Raw genomic sequence first — 12,546 nt, forward strand, 5'->3', positions numbered from 1 at the left:
GACTTTCGGGTCCACATGCCCGTGAGGGTTGTGTCATGGACAGAAACCTGGAACTTAGTGAAAAGATGTTGCGGAAGGTGCTATCAGTCCCGTGTTTCTGAGGTTGTCCAAATGGACGTGACAGATAGATAGTTGTCAGTGTGGACCTGGAGCCTAGAGGGGGAGTTTAGGCTGCAGTTGCTGACTCATTTGTCAGTAGCATCAAAGCCATGGTGTGCACGAGACCATCATGGCGGAGAGTATGGAGTGTGAGAGGGGAAAAGGGCTGAGGACAGACCTGGGGACCAGGTAGCAGGACTGTGAGTGTCAGGAGCGGGGCTCTCTTGTTCACCGTACCTAAATATGTAACATAAAAATAGATGCAGATCTTCTGACTATGACTATGGCATAAGCAGCCCACATACTTTTACAAAAGTAAATACAAAGACAACTGTAAGACCAGTAAAAATCCACATTCAGCAGCAGCATTTTAATGTCGTTCCTACCACTATTAAAACTGAATCTCTGATGTTGGGTTTGCTTAACAGAAAACTCTAACCTTGGGTTAGCTCTCTTGCAGCTCCTTCTGTGTTTTGTTGTAAGTAGAGAAGATCAGGTGGCCTGAGTAAATTGTATAGTATATTAAGTCACGTTGGAGCGCTGATAGTTTAGGATATTCAGACCTCATCTTTCAACCCTAGAGCGTCCAGGCAGTGAGTCTGCTCCCAGCGTGCAAGTGGAACCTTCGAGAATAGTGCAGGGTGTCTGTCTAAGTGGCCCACGCCACCGTAAGCATGCCCTATAGCCATCCAGCCCTCGCATCTTTTCTCTGTTTAGACCACCCTCAGGCCTTCACTTGAGCCACATTGAGGGGTGTCCCTTGGCCTCCGCTGAGCACAGACCAGACTGTAAGCACAATCCCAAATGCAGGTGCTGAAGTGGTTGTAGGACACCTTGAAGAGGTGGCTTTCAGAAGATCCAGGTGTCTGGTGCAATTAAAGGTGGTATCATTGAGATGCAGTACATCACTTAGAAGTCCTTGTTGGAGAGCTCGGAGAGCCCCAAGAACACAGCTGAGTAGCCCCAGGGATTTGTAGCCGCCCCTTTAAGGAAGACGGCCTTCCAGAGTGCTGGAAGCTGGGGTGAGAAACACAGAAACACATGCCACCTGTACCACACATTTTGAAAGGTCAGAGACATGGCATAGATTTTCTTTTCTTTGTTGGTCTTTTTTCCATCTATTTATCTTCCCATTTTTGTCATTCCTTTTCCTGTGTGTCTGGACCTCCTCCTTTAATGAACGTAACCACACCCCTCATGAGGGGTTTCACATACATCCCTTCCATGGGGGGCTTCACGTACGCATCCTCTGTGCTCAGAGTCACCCCAGTAGAGTGGGTATTATTGGGAAACTTGATAGGAAGTTAAGAGGCCTCAAAGCCGGGAGCCAGGCTTTGTGCCCAGTTCTGCGTGTCTACGTCCTGTCTGTCCCAGAGTCTTCATCTCTCTATCTCGTGAACCTTAAGGCCACTGAGGCCTAGAGGAGAGAATTCTCAGGCCCTCGGTGACTCTCCATTTCCCACTGGGTCCAACCCCAGTTATCCTCCTAGCTCCGGCCTACCCCTGGGAAGCCTCGGCTGGTCCCCGTGCCCCCGGTGGGGCTCTGGCAGATGCACAGAGGAGCCGGGAGCCCTTGGGCAGCTGTGCTAACACCTGGGATGTTATAGGACTTCTAAGTTAGGTGTCGGGGGTCAGAGCTGGGAACCCCCTGAAATTCCTCCCGGGGTTCGGGTTGGTAGGAGGAAACTTGTCTCAATTGATCTCGAGATACCAAGGGTCCACTTACAGCCGCCCCCATCCCTTCCTCGCTCGCTGTCCTCATCTTCTGTTTCCTCTGCTCCTGGTGTTTCTTTCTCACTGTCTCTCTGGCTCAAATTAAGCACAGCCTCCCCTTTCCCACATGAGTCTTATTTCTAACCTCTGCCTCCTCCCCACTTTTCTTCCTTGCTCCCATTAGGATCTGTTTCAGGTACTGACTCTCTGATCGCTTCTTTCACCATCTCTTTTCCTCTTCATCCTCCTCTCTTCCCCCAGCACCCACTTCGGGGTGATTGTGTGTTCTCCTTCTGAGGCCTTCACCCCACACACCCCTCCACATCCTCTCGCCGTGCCCTGGCCCCTCCAGGCGAGAGTGCGTGTCTCTCTCTATCTGTCTCTCTCTGCCCGTTGCTGCATTCCTCCCCACACCTCCCCCAGCTCACGTACTCACTCGCTGAGATGCTTCAGGTGACCCAGTAGTCAAGGACGGTGGCCTCTGGGGTGGGGTGCATCCCTGCCTCTGAGAGGGAGGGGGCCCTCCTGGACTCCATCTCATGGCTGCTGTTTCCGCCCCCTGCCCCAATCTCCTCCAGTCTGGTGCTGCTGGTCATCCTCAACATGATGCTCTTCTACAAACTCTGGATGCTGGAGTACACCACCCAGACCCTCACCACCTGGCAGGGCCTCCGGCTCCAAGAAAGGTAACCCCAGCCTCTTCCCTTGCTCCCCTCCGTGTCTCAGCTCCTGCCTCTCAGTCTCTGGGATGGCCCTGCTGCCCTTGGTGGGGGTTGGGTAACCCTTGGGAGTGAGTCCATGGCTGAGCTCTGGCAGTTGTCCCTGTCGTTTAGTCTGTTTCTGATTTGGGGCACAGGAGACCCTCTGCAGGACAGAGTGCTCTGATGTGGGGTCTGGGCTCACAGGACGTAACTCCAGCTGGTGGGGTACCCCTTCTCCTACCCCACAGGTTACCCCAGTCCCAGACAGAGTGGGCCCAGCTCTTAGAGTCCCAGCAAAAGTACCATGATACGGAGCTCCAGAAATGGAGGGAGATCATCAAATCCTCGGTGATGCTTCTTGACCAGGTGAGACGCCCCTACGTGCCCTCCTTGCCCTGGTTTGCTAGACGTGGACCATCTTCCCTGCACTCTGAGAGGAGCACTATCTCCATCCCCCAGACCTTCTCCTCCATCCGTTCTTCTCCAGGCCAGCCATGGTTCTCGTTTTAGAGCCATCTTTGAGTGCACGGTTGGAAACACCCGGGTTCCCCAAAGTTACATCAGTGAAATAACACAGTGGATTTGCAAGAGGAAAAAACTATAGGTTAGATGGAAGAAGAGCTATTTTTTTTTTCTTGCTAAGCCATAGCCATCTGACAGACATTTAAAGAGATAGCTCCCTTTTTACAGAGATTTATCTTCCCAGAGGGCGTGTCTTTCTGGTCCTTTGGATGTGTTCCATCCATCCTTCACCACCTACTGCCCTCAAGACAGACACAACACACAGCATTCAGGACATGGCTTTTCCTCAGAGGTTGTTCTGAGAGCCTCCTGCTGTCTGAAAACTAGATGCATCTATTTAAGAAAGTCCTCCTAGGGCGAAATCATTAACTTCATTTTATCAGACAGAGGTGGAATCCTACCCTTGCCACTAACTAGTTTTTTTACCTTAAGCAAAGGATTTAGTAACAGTGACCTTCCATTTCTTCATCTATAAAATGGAAATTGTAATCATTGCTTCAGGAAATTGCTGTCACATGCTCTGATGCCACATAGGCACTCATTAATATTAAATTTTCTCTCTCCTTCATGGTTTGGTTTCTTAGTTCTCAATTAAGGAGAGAGAATTTTAATTCAACTACCAGGATCCAATTTAATGGGTTTAGCTTGGGCTCGGTTGTGTCTGACTCTTTGCGACCCCATGGACTGTAGCCCACCAGGCTCCTCTGTCCATGGAATTTTCCAAGCAAGAATGCTGGAGTGGGTTGCCACTTCATTCTCCAGAGGATCTTCCCAATCTGGGGACTGAACCCGAGTCTTCTGCATCTCCTGCATTGGCAGGCAGATTCTTTACCACTGCGTCACCTAGGAAGCCCCAGTGGGTTTAAAGTATCATGATTTAGAGCACTGGAACCACGTTTAAGGAGGGCATTTTTTTAATCATAAGAGGGTAGACAGCATAGCAAGGAGTCTGGAACTCTGGCACATCAGGAAGATTGATAGAATTAAAGATGTGCTCAGGAGCAGGGAAGACTGGGTGGGTGAGCAGGAGAGAACAGTCTTCAGACGTTGGGGTCTAACAGCTAGAAGGGTTAGACTGCTTGTGAGCCTCCAGGGGACTGAACTAGGGCCAGAAGCTACAGGGTATCGAATTTTTGAGTCATCAACTAGAATCAGACTCCTTATGGTTAGAGCAGTCCAGAAATGGAATGGGCTGCTTTGAAGGACTGTGATTCCATCTCTGAAAGTTGCTCCCAGGGTGATGAGGTGATGCATGGGGTGAGGGACTTAGGAATTAAAGGGGTGGGGGAAGTTACTGGATGACCTGATCCTCTTCCAGCTATGGATCCTGTTCAGGGCAGGTCTCCTTCAGGAGGAGCTTGGGGCCATCAGATCTGTAGCCTGGTAGACTCGACTCTGTGGGCTTCCCTGGTGGCGCTAGTGGTAAAGAACCCGCCTTCCAGTGCAGGAGACATAAGAGATGCAGGTTCAGTCCCTGGGTCAGGAAGATCCCCTGGAGGAGGAAATGGCAACCCACTCCACTATTCTTGCCTGGAGTATCCCATGGACAGAGGAGGTTGGAGGGCTGCCATCCATGGGGTTGCAGAGTAGGACATGACTGAGCGACTTAGTATGTGTGCAGACTCGACTCTACAACCATTAAGGTTGATGTTTTGGAAATTCCCTGGAGGTTCAGTGGTTAAGGCTTCACCTTCAAATGCAGAGGCTATGGGTTTCATTCCTGGTCAAGGAACTAAGATCCCATATGCCTTTCGGGCAAAAATCCAAGACATAGAACAGAAGCAATATTATAACAAACTCAATAAAGACTTTAGAAATGATCCACATCAAAAAATCATCAAAAAAAAAATCAGTGTCTTGTCTGTTCCCCTCTTTTTTTTTTTTTTTTCCTTTTTTTTAGCCACTCTTTGTGGCTTGCAGGATCTTAGTTCCCCAGCCAGGGACTGAACTCAGGTCCTGGCAGTGATAGCACCAAATCCTAACCACTGGACCGCCAGGGAATTCCCAACATTCTATTCCCTTTAAAAGAACATTAAGGAGCCCCTCATCCCTACTGAGCAGAGGATACAGCAGAACTAAAGAGAAGAAAGTGGTGGATTAAGCAGAGAAATCAGAGATTCTCAAAATCCTTAACTATTTACCCGTGTAATGTTCTCTGTCCTGGGCTGTAACAAAGCAACTTATCCAGAGCCAGGGCTTAAAAATGTTGTATTGTGGTGGACCTCATTTTAGGGTCCTCTAGCTGGAATTGCCCCATGTAGACTCCATCACATGATGTGGGATGCGTGTGTTTCTTACAGGCAGTTAAGAAATTCAGTTGGGATTTATGGGTACAGCTAGGAGCCTCCTCAGCTCCCTGCTTAGCACCCGTGGTGAATAAAAGAAGAATAGGACAGTGTAGTCTCAACACGCCTGAAACAAAGGCATTAAAGATGACTGCAGTGCAGAACCCTAGGGAGCGGTACGTGAAAGGCCAGGAGAGAGAGAGATGGCTGTGAGCCAGAGAGAGTTTGGGTTTGTTCTGGGCCTTCACAGTAGATGGGTGAAGGACCTCGCTGGTGGCCCAATGGTTAAGACTCTTCTTTCAGCGCAGGGGGGTACAGGGTTCGATCTCCGGTCAGGGAGGTAAGATCCCGCATGCCTCATGGCACAGAAACCAAGAAAAAAAAACAGAAGCAGTGTATTTTTTAAAATATTTACCTTTATTTGTTTAATTATTTGGCCCTGCTGGGTCTTAGTTGGGGCATGCAGGATCTAGTTCTCTGACCAGGGATTGAGCCCAGGCTGCCTGCATGGGGAGTGCAGAGTCTTAGCTACTGGACAACCAGGGAAGTCCCCAGAAGCAATATTGTCACAAATTCAATAAAGACTTTTAAAGTGGTCCATATCCAAAAAAAAAAAAAAAAGCTTTATTAAAAAAATAGTAGATGCATAAGATTGATGGGCAAGAAAGAAGTGTCTAAACTGGGGTTGGCAGTGTGGCAACTGTTCCAGGGATCAGCGGGAAGCCAAGCTGAGTGAGGAGAAGACCGAGCCTGTGGCCTTGTATGCAGGTCCCAATAGCAATGGAAACTTTGAGAGAATTCTTAATTCAGAGCAACGAGGACCATGGGGGGATGGGGGGTCTCAATGACACAGCTACCCTTACCCTGGGGGTGCTGGTGCTATTAATAGATCAGCTGTGCCCCGTTGCCCTGAGACTGTGTCCCTAGAGAACCACCCTGTTTTAGGAGCCTACCCCCTTCAGCTCCCTGGCGTGGCAAGGGACCTCCCATGCTCAGGTGCGGTGGGTGCTGCTGGCTGGAGAAGCCCAGTTGAGGGCACAAACCGGGGCTGGGGTGCACTTCCTTGTCTTACAGATGAAGGACTCACTCATCAATCTTCAGAATGGCATCAGGTCCCGAGACTACATGTCAGAAAGCGAGGAGAAGAGAAACCGGTACCACTGACAAGGCAGGAGCTGGGGTGGCTGCAGGAGGCCTGTGCAATACGTGTACAGAGACCATATAAATATATATATAAATATATATATATACAGATAAATATATATTATATACAGATTTTAAAAAGAGCTAATGCCTATGTACCAGGGAGAAGGAGCAGGGCCACCCCTTGCACTGGCCGGCGGAGCGCCGAGGAGGGCAGGGACCGCCTCTCAGCACCGACCTCCCCCGACCCTCCTGCTCCCCATCCTGTCGTCCCCACCCTTTCCCTTGCTGACCACTCTCGGCTCTGAGAAGGGAGATGTCGAGCCAAAGTTATGCCTGTGAAGACCCTGGGGTTGCGAGAAGAGGTCTCAAGGGGGGCATTGCTTAAGGTGCTTCATTCCTGAATCCCCTTTTGGTTTGTTTCCAAAATAGAAGAGAATCTTTTCTTCCCTACCCCACGCTTCCCCCAAGGTGTTCTCTTGGGCATGAGGAAGCGTCCAGGGCAGGAGCCCGATCTGAGCTCCACTGTACAAGACCGCCCCATGTGCATGGACTGCGCACCACAAGCCTGGTGGAGGGGTCCCACAGGCTGGCTAGGCAGGCGTCTCTGAAGGGTTTGGGCTTTGTGGCTGCAGGCTCCTAAGGGCTGGTGTTCTGACGAAGGGCATCCTCCTCCATTGCCCCTGCCCCTTCCTCTAACCTGCATGGGGTGTGGACCCAATAAGGGTGGGGGTTTCTTCCTTTCCCACCCCACCCCCTTCTCTCTGGTCTTTTCCCAGGCTGGATCTGGGTGAAGTGTCACTTTTTAGTGCCTAAAGCCCTATTTTTCCTCTGTGCCCTAAGAGCACATTGTTTATTAGTCAGGGTGGAGCGTTTTTGATCTTGTTAAACTTCTCTTTTAGTGATTGTAAGCAAGTCAGGTCTGTGGCTCTAACCCCTTCCCTTTGAGCTGTCATTTGATTTCTAGGGTGAATCAGGGTGTTCTAGGACCTCCAGGGTTTGAGAGGGTGAATGTATTAGCCACAGACGGATTGGAGGGTCTAACCACAGAGCTCCTCTGAGTCGTGAGCACCAACATCCACACACTTTCTGGCTGCCAGCATTATTTCCTCTCGGTTCCTCGGAGGAACCAACTTAGTCAAGGGAGACGACTATCTGAGATACTTTGCCCATGAAAGAAGACCTAAGCCTTGGAGGGAATGAATTTGGCCTTGGTACATGGGTTTGGGCAGGAAAAAGCCAATTGAGTCTGCCCCACTGTGGGCCATTCCAGACCCTGTTTCTCAGGGCTAGGAGTGGAAGTTCTAGCAGGAAGAGCAAAGCCTTCACTGGCCTCTGGCCCCAGAGAGGTGTGAGATCCCTAAGGAGTAGGAAGAAGGCCATGGGTTAGGAAAGTGAGTCGTCAAGGGCCTTGGGGGGCTGGCTTACAGAACCCATGATTCATCTGACCTTGCTGCACATGCTTAGCCTCCTTCACACTAACTGCTGTTTCTTCCTGTGATGACCCAAGGAATCCTGCCAGCCCTGGGCAGAGCTTGTAGAGATTCTTGATCAGGAAAGGATTATACCAAATTGGCAAGGAGAGCTCTTCCAGATTTCTTGTTCTAGCAGACCTCTTTAATGGAACAAGCAGAGGGAAGGGAGAGTTGATCACTCACCTAGCCAAAAAGAAGAGCTATATTATATTCTCTTGGACTGGCCTGAGCATCCCACTTTGGCAATTAAAAAGAGTTTTTAACTTTTCATTCTGTCTGAAAAAGAGGTTCTTGTTATTGCCCTAAGGGTAGGAAGAGAAGACCAAAAGATGCCGCAACCAGATAGGGTGAGAAGGTTCCATGAGTGTCATCTGGAACTGATAGCCCTCGTTTAGAAAAGGAGATATGAGGAAATGGAGTTGCATGGAATCCTTGTGAAGGGTGCATGTGCCCACAGGCCAGCAGGTCAAGATCAGCCCTGACCAGGACTTTGAATGGGAGACCCTGATGAGCATCAAGGCTTATGGGACCCAAGCCAAAGGAGAAGGAAGAGTGCAGGTTGTAGGAACTTTCTTGCTGGAGTAGCTAGAAGTCAAAAGTATTCTCAGAAACTTTTGAAAGGACAAATGGTAAATTCTCTAATTTATTCCATGCATATTTATTTATTTAAATTATTCAGTTATTAAAAGTAGTGTGTTGGGATCTTCAGGGTGACTTTAAAAGGGCTATTTGCTGGCAATAAAGTGGTGGAGGTAGGCCTGACTCTGCAGGATTGTTTTACTTTGGCTTCAGCTCACAGGCCCCTCTCAGGCAGAAGCAGTGACAGGGAACTGTGCAGGAACCCTCTGGATTTCTGGGGATTTGCACAGGAGACAGTGTGTACCCATGGGAAGCGTCTCTTGACTTGCCTCATTTCTAAGAATCTTGGATCATTTATGGCATTTTCTCAAACCAGGAGAAAACCAACACCTCTGCTCACTCCCAGACAAAAGCTGTTCGCTTTTACTCAGTAACCTGTCAAAGAGAAGGGACCTCACCCTTGCAGATTAGTCTGGGAGTGAAACACATAAATGACATGGTAACTTGTGGCTGGCAGCCTGCCTTGTAAGGGAGCATTAAAACTGCCTTTTTTCTTCTACATAAGAACTCAGTCTTAGAGGAGTTTTTCTGCATTATGTGGTGAGACATTTGAGAGTTTGCACTTTCTGCAAAAGGTTTTGCAGTTTCTAGGCAGGTGAGAATAGTAAGGTTTGCAGTCCACTCCCACTGACTGTGGGGGAATTGACAAGACTGGTGTTGGCGAGGCCAGCCATGTCTGTGACTCTCTCCTGCCCCGTCCCCATCCTGGGGCAAAGGGGTAACATTGCAGGATAGTAGGATCAGCAGTTTGGAGCTCTCGATAACAGCACTGGTCTCAGAGGGTCGGGAGACCTGGGCCTGAGTCCTGGTCCTACCATTGGACAAGTCACACACACACACACACACACTCACACCCGCCCTCTGAGCTTCAGGGCTTGACCTAGACTGTCCTAAGGTCAGCTCTAGCTTTCACCTGGTCTTGGCGGCAGCTGAGTCAGAGCCTGGCCAGTCTGGGCTTTCTCAGACTTGGACGGCGCCCTGCCAAGAGAGGACGGACCTTCTGGACAAGAGCTTCTCTGGTGTTTAGATGAGTCGTAGGGTAGTGCCTGGGTTCCCAGGAAATCCAGGGTAGTAAAACTTTATTCTAAGGGCTAAGAGGACTAGGGAGGTCCAATGAATGGGTGGGAGAGGGAGAGGAGAAAGAGATCAAGCTTGCTGTGTTGTTCAGTGTTAACCTGGGAGGGTGTTTCTTCCTCTGTCGGCCTAGTCTTAGTTTTGGAGGGTTCCTTCCTTTGAACTTTTCTAAGCTGGGAAGAGGAGGAGGGTGGCAAGAAGGACACCATCTTGGACTAACTTTGTCTTCCATCCCTGGGCCGTGAAGCCTTTCATCTGTCCATCCTTCCTTCTCTTTGCTAGAGCAAAAGGTGGGGAGAAGTCATTCCTGATTTGACCACCTCTCTTTTGTCTCCAACCTCATTGGGGTTTGGATTAAGTATGGAGCTTTGGCTAAAGTAAGGAGTTGCCTTAGAACACGGACACTAAGAACCTAGGATTACCAGGAAGGCGGAGGACCAAGAAACCCAGAGGAATGCTTTGAGAGAAGTGGATTCTCTTCGTTGCCGTATCCGTGACACAAGCTTGACCGTGTCCATAAGTTTGCAGGCATCATCTCTAGAGTGAAATCTTAGAGGCCGGATTAGGGGAAGGCTCTTTCTGGACTGTGTGGTCTCAGTAGGATCTTTCCTGTGCCCTCTATGCTTCATCTTTAGCTCTGCAGAGCGGCCAAGGCCGGCCCATCCTCCCAGGGGCCCCAGGAGAACTAGCACTCCCCTCTCTCCCCTCAGGTGGCAGGGCGTCCCCTGACTGCATCTGCCCACTCCACTAGGAAGCTTGAGAACCTCTCTTCCTGACCCTGTCCTCCTCCAACCTTTGTCTCTAGGCAGTGGGACAATCACTCCATCCACCACTTGCATCCTCTGCCCTCATCCCCCAACTTCCAGCAGGGCTGGCCGCACTCCCCTCCACCTCTAGTTTTCTTCCAGAAGATGCGATTTTGGGTCCGGGAGGAGCATTTTTCTGGAAGGCCATCTTTTCACGCCCCTGCTTTCCTGACGTGGAGCAGGAACTTGCACACGGTGTAGAGAGCTCCCCCTGCACCTCTCTGCCCACCTCGTTACCTCACTCCTGCTCCGGCCATGGCTGTGACGGGCCCAGCCAGCTCCCAGTTCCGATGTTCTGTGCGAAGCTCAGGGGTCTTGGGCATTGTTTTCTGTTGTGACTTGAGGCCCTCAGCAGGCCTGGGAGCCCGGATTGGAGCCTTGGCTGCTGGCGAGAAGCACCTTGCCTGCCAGGAGGAGTTTGATGCCGGACGATGTACCCAACATGTGAAGGCGTAAAGGACGTTTTCACCTCTGCCCCTCGGCCCTGCCTGCTTCTCTCAACACGAGGAGACGCTGCAGAAGCAAAACGGGGGCCTCTGCTCCAGGCGGGAACAGCTGACTCCGTCTGCGGAGTAGGCCCTAGGCTGGGGTGCCATGCGCCGAGATTGCTGAATAAAAGCAGCCATCGTTGCCAACAACAGTGTGTGGCTCCCACATTGCTCTGTCCTGCACTCTAGGGCCAGACCACTCTCTGCATGGACCATAACATCTTCCCAAACCCATGGTGCTTTCCCCCTGACTCAACCTGGACTCCAAGGTGGGGAGGGATGGGTCAGAGGCCACTGCGGCCCCTGGATAATCCTGACCTGGGGTGGAGTGGGGTGAGGCAGAGGGAGCAGCCAGTCCCCGACACCTGCACTGGGCCATACAAGGGAAGGAATGCAGGTTGATTGCAGTCGAGTTGTCTGGCCATCTGCATTTGGATCTGTAACTGTACTTTGCCTGGCGCTGTGCGCAAGGTCTGAAAACTTACTGCTAGTACCTAGAAACATTCAAGGCTTCCCGGTCCAATCTTAATGTAAAGTAGCTAGAGCCATGGAAGTACAGTATGAATTAAAAGAAAAAAATACTGAACTACAAATCATAAATGGTGTGTGTGTTCATTGCTTGATTCATCAGTGCTCGTTGTCCCAGATGTTTTTGGTCTTCCCAGGTCTCACCGCAAGCCTGGAAGGCATCTGTTTGCAGACAAGCTCAAGACAGGGGCTCCCAGCCTCTGGGATCTAATGCTTGATGATCTGAGGTGGAGCTGATGTAATAATAATAGATATAAAGTGCACAATAAATGTAATGCACTTGAGTCATCCTGAAACCATCCCCACCCGGCCCATGGAAAAATTGTCTTCAATGAAACAGATCCCTGGTGCCAAAAAGGTCGGGGAACCACTTCATTCAGACACAGATGCACTGCCAGCCACTCAACATCTAAGACCTCCTTCCAAGGGGAGGGTGGCAGCCTCATGAAGTGGGATGGAGAAGAAGTCTGGGAATCAGATCTGAGTCCAGATTGAAGCATCACTATTTATCAGGCTTGTTCTTAGGCCCCAACCATTACTCCAAGCCTAAGTTTATTTTAGAGATAATATAAAATACATTGGTGTATATGTATATGTGTTTCTTAGTATAGTGGCTAGTACTTTACTAAGATAATTTGATACTGATTTCATTATTCATCAGTACTATTGTTATTACAGAAGCATATGATAGACTGTGAATACCAATGACAATTTCTTGTGTAACTTCTCCCTTTGGGGGCCTTGGCCCTTCTAGGAAGATGGACATTGGCAGACAACTTTACTATTTCTTTATGTTAGATAACCTGGTAAGGGGGGCCCCTCCTTTTACCAGGTCTTCCTTTCTGGAAACCCCTCCACCACCTGGCAGGAAACGTGTGTGATGTCATTCAGGTGAGAACACAGAGACTCTTGAATTCCTTTGTATTTGGGTAGATAAGGAAGGAAGGGAGATGGGGAGATGATGCTTTTAACTCTAGACTATTCAATGTATTTTTCATTCTCTGGGCTTGTATCCAGTGATTTTGAGTTCAAGAATTGATGCAGGCTGGGAAAGCAGGTAGAAGCCGGAATGT

At 49.8% G+C, this 12,546-nt stretch overlaps 1 protein-coding gene across 10 annotated transcripts in view; it reads left to right on the top strand.

Moving 5' to 3' along the window:
* The window catches only part of GRAMD1B (GRAM domain containing 1B), a 260,267-nt gene extending 248,729 nt beyond the window's left edge, over positions 1–11,538 (top strand). For all 10 annotated transcript variants that reach the window (XM_043481178.1, XM_043481182.1, XM_043481171.1 and 7 more), the window contains 4 exons: positions 2,391–2,498; positions 2,762–2,879; positions 6,395–6,474; positions 10,457–11,538. In XM_043481178.1, the coding sequence (XP_043337113.1) occupies positions 2,391–2,498; positions 2,762–2,879; positions 6,395–6,474; positions 10,457–10,658 (508 nt within the window). In that variant the 3' untranslated portion in view covers positions 10,659–11,538. The remainder of the gene's footprint in view (positions 1–2,390; positions 2,499–2,761; positions 2,880–6,394; positions 6,475–10,456) is intronic.
* The last annotated feature ends 1,008 nt before the right edge of the window (positions 11,539–12,546 follow it).

The sequence above is a fragment of the Cervus canadensis genome, chromosome 11 (genome assembly GCF_019320065.1).
Source record: "Cervus canadensis isolate Bull #8, Minnesota chromosome 11, ASM1932006v1, whole genome shotgun sequence".
NCBI lineage: Eukaryota > Metazoa > Chordata > Mammalia > Artiodactyla > Cervidae > Cervus > Cervus canadensis.